Below are 5941 nucleotides of genomic sequence, written 5' to 3' on the forward strand. Positions count from 1 at the left end.
CTCCCGGCGGGGCCGGCCGCTGCCGTCCGGAGAAACAAGACACACCTGCCCCGAAGGGGCTGGGGGTGTAGCAATGATGACAAGAGCAGCGCAGTGTTAGGGTTCAGTTCCAGCTGATTTTATTTCCTTCCCGAAGAAAAAAAACCAAAACAACAACAACAAAAAAAAAAAAAACCAAAAAAAAAAAAAAAAACAGAAAAAAAACCCCAAACAAAACAAAAAAAAAGAGAGGTTATTTACAGAAGGTATATCAACAATCTGACAGGCAGTGAACTTGACATGGTTAGCTGGCATGATTTTTTTTCTTTTTCTTTTTCTCCTTTCCCCACGTTGTGTTGTGGGTGATCGTAGACAAAAAAAAAAAAAAATCTACACAGCATATTGCACAGGATGGATGACCAAAAAAGAACAAAAAAAAAGAACAAAAAAGTTAAACCCTTAACGGAACCACCTCATTAGGCAGACGTCCTAGTGCCTGTCATGTTATATTAACATACATAAACACACAATCTTCTTTTTTGCTTATTATAATACAGACTTAAATGTACAAAGATGTTTTCACTTTCTTCATCTTAAACACAACAGCTATAAACCTGAATACATATGCTATCATCATGCCATAAGAGACTAAAACAATTATATTTAGCGACAAATAGAAAGGATTAAATAGTCAAATACAAGAATGAAAAATGCAGTACATAGTGTCGCGAACTCAAACCGGCATTTCGATAGATCCAGTGGTTTAAACGGCACGTTTTTGCTTAGAAAAAAAGTGCAAAAGATGTGGTTTACAAGTTAAAGGTACAGGATCCCTTCTGTGTAAATGCACCAGTTGCTTCACTTCATCCGGGGACAGGTGGCTCCCCAAAACGGTAGCATACAGCGTAAATCCCTTCCCCCGGCCCCCTCCGCGCAGAGGCAGGGGGCTGCGGAGCGGGTAGCGGCGGGGGCGGTGAGGGATGCTGTCACTTTAAGATGCCTGCAGATTGGAGTGTAAACATGGACAAAATAGGGGCTGATTCGTGGGTGTGTGAGAGTGTGAGTGAGCGTGAGCGCGCACACGCGTGTGAGATACTAACCAGCGGCCCTGTTGTTAAAATCAGGAAATCCAAACAGCGATTTACACCGATTTACACCCCCTTTATATATTTTTTACAAAAATACACTGAGAAAATAATCAAACGTTTTCATCTCTCTTCTCTTTTTGTTTTTAAAAGTGTCAAAAGTCTACATTTAAATATAAAAAATTAAAAGTTAAAACTCTAGCCCTTCAGTGAAGGAGACATAAAAATGGTGCGGGTAACAACGAGAACTACCAAAAAAGGACAAAGAAATACAAAGTCAAAAATGTTTGGCCAGTATAAATACGTCCACTTATAAAATGGCATCCGATTACATTTACAAGAAAAAAAAAACAAAACAAAACAATACGAGGATGGAGCATCGGTGAGAAAAAACAGTCTTTTCATTTACAGCTATAAGGAACAAACACATACATACTCTGAGAAAAAATTTGGTCCTGAATTTTCATTTTTTTTTAAAGTCCAGCACAGATTTGAGTTGCGTTTGAATCCTTTAAAGAGTTAAGAATGAAAAAAAGCTGGTGATATTTTTGTAGGAATCAAACATAGCGCCATCTATCTGCTTTTATATTATCCTAACACTAGTTTTGTTTTTCTTAAACTGTTCAACAGTCTTACAGAAATCTTGAAAAGATAGACAGTATAACATGCTATATTAAACCCCACCAGTGAAATAATCCAACACCATCACGATTCTGAATAAGAAGAAAAAAACTACTTTTTTTTTTTTTGTATTTTCGGGTTTGTTTTTTTTTTTGTTGTTGGTTTTCTTTTTTTTTTTGCAAAAGCCATCGCCCTCCGTTTCCCCTGTACCACATCATGACAGAAACTGTTCCCATTCGGTCTCTGTTTCAAAAGAAGTTTTCAGTGTTCTTGAAGTTTCAGCCTTATTTTTCTCTCTACATATTACATGAGGTGACTGAGAAAAGCGCTGCCGCCACCTCATCTGTACGTGCAAATCCATTTCAGTTTATTATTATTTCCCCCCATCGTATTTCCAAGACAGCTCTCAAGTGTAAGTCTGGCTCTTCTCCGCTTAACTAGGATCTCAGTCCAGCTCCATCCGCCTCCTCCTCCTCCTCCCAGCATTGTTGCCTCCTCTCACCGCAGAAGAAACCGGGACAAGATTTCTCCCCACAAATGTGAACCTTGCAAAGGGTTTGGGTGGATTTTTTTTTTTCCAGGCAGTTCTGATCGCTCTTTCATAGGAAAGAGGGAATACTCAAGACATCCAGTGTGCGCTCAGCACAACGCATCGCTCCCCCTCCTCTTTATTCGTATAAAATGGGCAGTAACAAAGAACCCAGAGGTGTATGTGGTTTCCCCCTCCCTCCCCCTTTCTCTGTCTCTCTTTTCAGGAAATAAAAAAAGGAAAAAGGACAGCGTTTCGCTCCCGCCAGTCTCTCAAAAAGCACCGTCAGGTTCCTCTCTCGGAGGGGGTGTGTGCGGGTCCGTCTGCAGCCGGAGGAAGGGGACTGCTGGCCGTTCCGCAAGGAGAGGGCGATCCCGCTCCTTCCCCGAGCACAAGAAGCAATTTCTCAACAGCCCCTTCCCAGAAACAAACAAAACACCACCTCCCCCCCTAAAAAAAACCAAACAAACAAACAAAACACCAAACAAAACAGAAAAAGACACAAAAGCACCCGGCGGGGCGGGCGAGTCCTGCCGACAGCCACGCGCGCCGGCGCCTCCTCCAGCAGGGCCCGGCTCTCGCCTCAGTAAGTGAAGACCAGGTTGGAAATGCTGGACTCCAGCCAGTCCCCCGAGATCATCTCACTTACCTCCGGCGTGCAATAGTCCGGGAACTCAAAGTGCGAGCCCGAGCCGGGCTCGAAGTTAAAATCCAGGTCCCGGTCGAGCACCGAGGAGCTGAAGCTGCCCAGGGACATGCTCTCAAAGCCGGGGCTGGGGTTCAGGTCCAAGAGGTCGTCCTCAAACTCGTCGTCCGACGAAGAGGAGCCGGAGGAGGAAGAGGAGGAGGAGTGGGAGGACGCGGAGGAGGAATGCGCCGTCGAAGGGGCCGGGGAGGAGGCGCGCAAGCTGGTGTAGCTGCGGTGATCCGAGGGCGAGCCGGAGCCGGAGGGCGAGGGGCAAGCGACACCGCCGCAGTCCCCGTCGGGCCGGCCCGCGCCGCCGCCCCCCTCCTCGTAGAGGCTCAAGGGGTCTCCGGTCTCCGCCGAGCTGCTCAGCGTGGGGCTGCCGGGCACGGCGCCGCTGGGGGAGGCGGAGGCGGCCGCCGCCTGCCCGCTACCGAAGATGTAGACCCGCTTCAGCTTCTTCTCGGCCAGCGGCTTGCCGGGTCCCGAGGGCGCGCCCGCCGCCCCCCGGGGCTTGTAGAGCGCCTGGTGCTCGGGCGGCAGCAGCGCGGCCGACGGCTCCCCGGGGAAGGGGGCGGCCTTGCCCCCCGCCGCCTTGCCGTGGGGCTTGCCGCCCGCGCCCGCGCCGCCGCCGCCCGCGGGGGAGGGCTTGGAGCCGCCGCCGCCGCCCTTCTTCGGGGCGGGCTTGGCGGGGGCCGCGGGGCCGCCGGAGCCGCCGCCCGCGCTGCCCCCGCCGGCGCCGCCCCCGCCGCCCTTGTCCGCCTTGTCGCCGGGCTTGGCGGAGCTGTTGCCCGACTTCACCTTCTTCCTGGGCCGGTACTTGTAGTCAGGGTAGTCCGCCATGTGCTTGAGGCGCAGCCGCTCCGCCTCCCGGATGAAGGGGATCTTGTCGCTGTCCTTGAGCAGCTTCCAGCGCTTGCCCAGGCGCTTGGAGATCTCGGCGTTGTGCATGTCAGGGGACTGCTCCATAATCTTTCGCCGCTCGATCTGTGACCACACCATGAAGGCATTCATGGGCCGCTTTATGTGCCCGCTGGGCGTCTTACACCAGCTCGGGTCATCCGCCTTGCCCCCCGTGGAGGCGGTGGAACCCGGCGTGGGGGAGGAGGCGATGCCCAGCTCGATGCCGGCCCCGGAGTCGGAGGTCTCGGCGGCCAGCAGCGCCTCCGTGTTCTCCGCCGTGTTGGTCTGCTGCACCATCGCGGCGGCGGCGGCGGCGGGGGGCTCGCCGGGGCTCAGCGCCGCTCCGGAGCTCAGCGCCGCTCCGGCGCGGGGCAGGGCGCGCAACTTCTCACAGCGGCACCGGGACGGCGCAGCCCCCCGCGGCCGCGCCCCCGCTCCCCGCACCACTTGTACGTCCACACCGGCGCCTCGTCCCCGGCGGCGCGGTCCTCTCCCCCTCGAGGCGGCGGCGGCAGCAGCAGCAGGAGCGGCGGGGCCGCCCGCGGTCAGACAAGAGTTTCTGCAAAAGCAGCGCCGCGAGCCGCCCGTCCAAGTTTGCTAGATTTTTCTTGGGGTGTTTTGGGCTTTTTTAGTTTGTTTTTTTTTTTTTTTTTTGGAGGGGGGTGTCGGTCTGCTTTTTTTCCTCACCACATCGGGTTTCCCCCCTCCCCGAAGCAGCTGGTCCAGTTCACAAGTGCGTTCCGCCTGCCCGCAGCGTTTCAGAAGAGCGGCACTCCTGCCGCCGAAAGTCTCTCAGCGCTGGGCACGGCCAGCGTGCACGGCCGCGGGGGAGGGGGGAGGCGGCGCGCCCCCGAAGCCCCGAAAATCCCGGCTCCAGGACCCGTGGTGGCGGCGGGGTCGGCGGCCAGGAGTTTGTGCAGGCTGAATTTGGCAGTTGCGAGGTACCGAGCGAAAAGGAAACCCCTCGGGAAAAAAAAGAAAAAGAAAAAAAAAGAAATAAGAAGAATGAAAAAATAATAATTGAAAAAATCGCCGTAAAAAAAGAAAAATTAAAAAGCGCTCTTGCATGAACGAGTCTGTACGTCCCCGGCAGGAAGAGCGGCGAGCCGGGCGCCCAGTCCCGTCCTCCTCCTCCTCTGCCGACGGCGGTGGTGGTGCTGCTGCTGCTGCTCCGCGCGCGCGGAGCCCCGCGGAGCCGCCGCCGCCCCCCACGCTCGCCCGCCCGCCGGGCGCTGCCCCGCGCCCCCCGCACGCCGCGCTCCGCCGGCCGCAGCTGAGAGCGGACCCCGCGCCCGCCCCGCGCCGCTTTATCCTTTCGCAGCCCGCCCCGCGGCCAATCGCACGCTGTATCCAACGCCCTCCGCGTGCCAAGCCCCGCCCGCCTCCCCGGGATTGGCGGCCGGCGCGGAGCGGTAATAATGGCCGCGTGCAATGGGAAGCGCCCGCGCTGACCTCATTCCCGGCGGCGGGGCGAACTTTTTAAAAGGGGCAGGAGGGCAGCTCCGCGCGCCGCCCCGCGCCTCGCCGCGCACGTGCCCGCGACCCCCTTACCCCCCGCCTCCCGGCCACGCTCCTCCCTCCCCTCCTCCCTGCCGGGGAAAAAGATTAGGAAATCAGCAAAAATCATCATAGTACAAATAATTATTAAAAAAAAAAAAAAAAAGGAGAGAGGGGAATCAAGCCGTCCCGCCCCCGCACGCCGTGGCTGCGGGGCGGCGAGCGGGGACACCTGCCCGCACAAAGGGCCGGGAGGGTGTTCCTGCCGTCCCGGAGCCACCTCACGCCCAGCGGGCAGCGCTGCCCGGGGGATGCCGGAGGGTGCCCCGTGCCCGTCCCCACGCCCACACGCGCAGTGTCACGGAGGGGTCGCCAGCCCTGGAGAAGCGCCCGCGAGGCGCTGCCGTCACGCCCCCTCCGCCACGGAGCTGGAGCGGAGCGGCGCAGAGCGTGGGATGGGACAGGCAGCGGGCACCTCCCGCGGAGCGCCGGGCCCCGCACCAGTCACGGCGCTGAGCAACCGCTGCCACCCTTCCCAAATTCCCCGGCGCCGAACGAGGAAGAGGTGTTGCCCTTATCGCGCTTTTACCCTCCGACCCCCCTTCTGCGTTTCGCTACCTGCCTCTCCCGTATGGCGCGGTC

The 5941-nt window shown here is 56.4% G+C and overlaps 1 protein-coding gene across 1 annotated transcript; it reads right to left on the reverse strand.

The window, feature by feature from the left end:
* Positions 1-208: 208 nt before the first annotated feature.
* SOX4 (SRY-box transcription factor 4) lies at positions 209-4979 on the reverse strand. Its single transcript, XM_082280491.1, has one exon. It carries the CDS (start codon positions 4097-4099, stop codon positions 2798-2800), a length of 1302 nt encoding a protein of 433 aa, XP_082136617.1. The 5' UTR covers positions 4100-4979; the 3' UTR covers positions 209-2797.
* Positions 4980-5941: the final 962 nt, after the last annotated feature.

This window comes from Coloeus monedula (assembly GCF_965178545.1).
Source record: "Coloeus monedula genome assembly, chromosome: 1".
Taxonomy (NCBI): Eukaryota; Metazoa; Chordata; class Aves; order Passeriformes; family Corvidae; genus Coloeus; species Coloeus monedula.

Coding starts and splice junctions, on each gene's coding strand:
- SOX4 (XM_082280491.1), bottom strand. CDS start 4,099: ATGGTGCAGCAGACCAACACGGCGGAGAACACGGAGGCGCTGCTGGCC.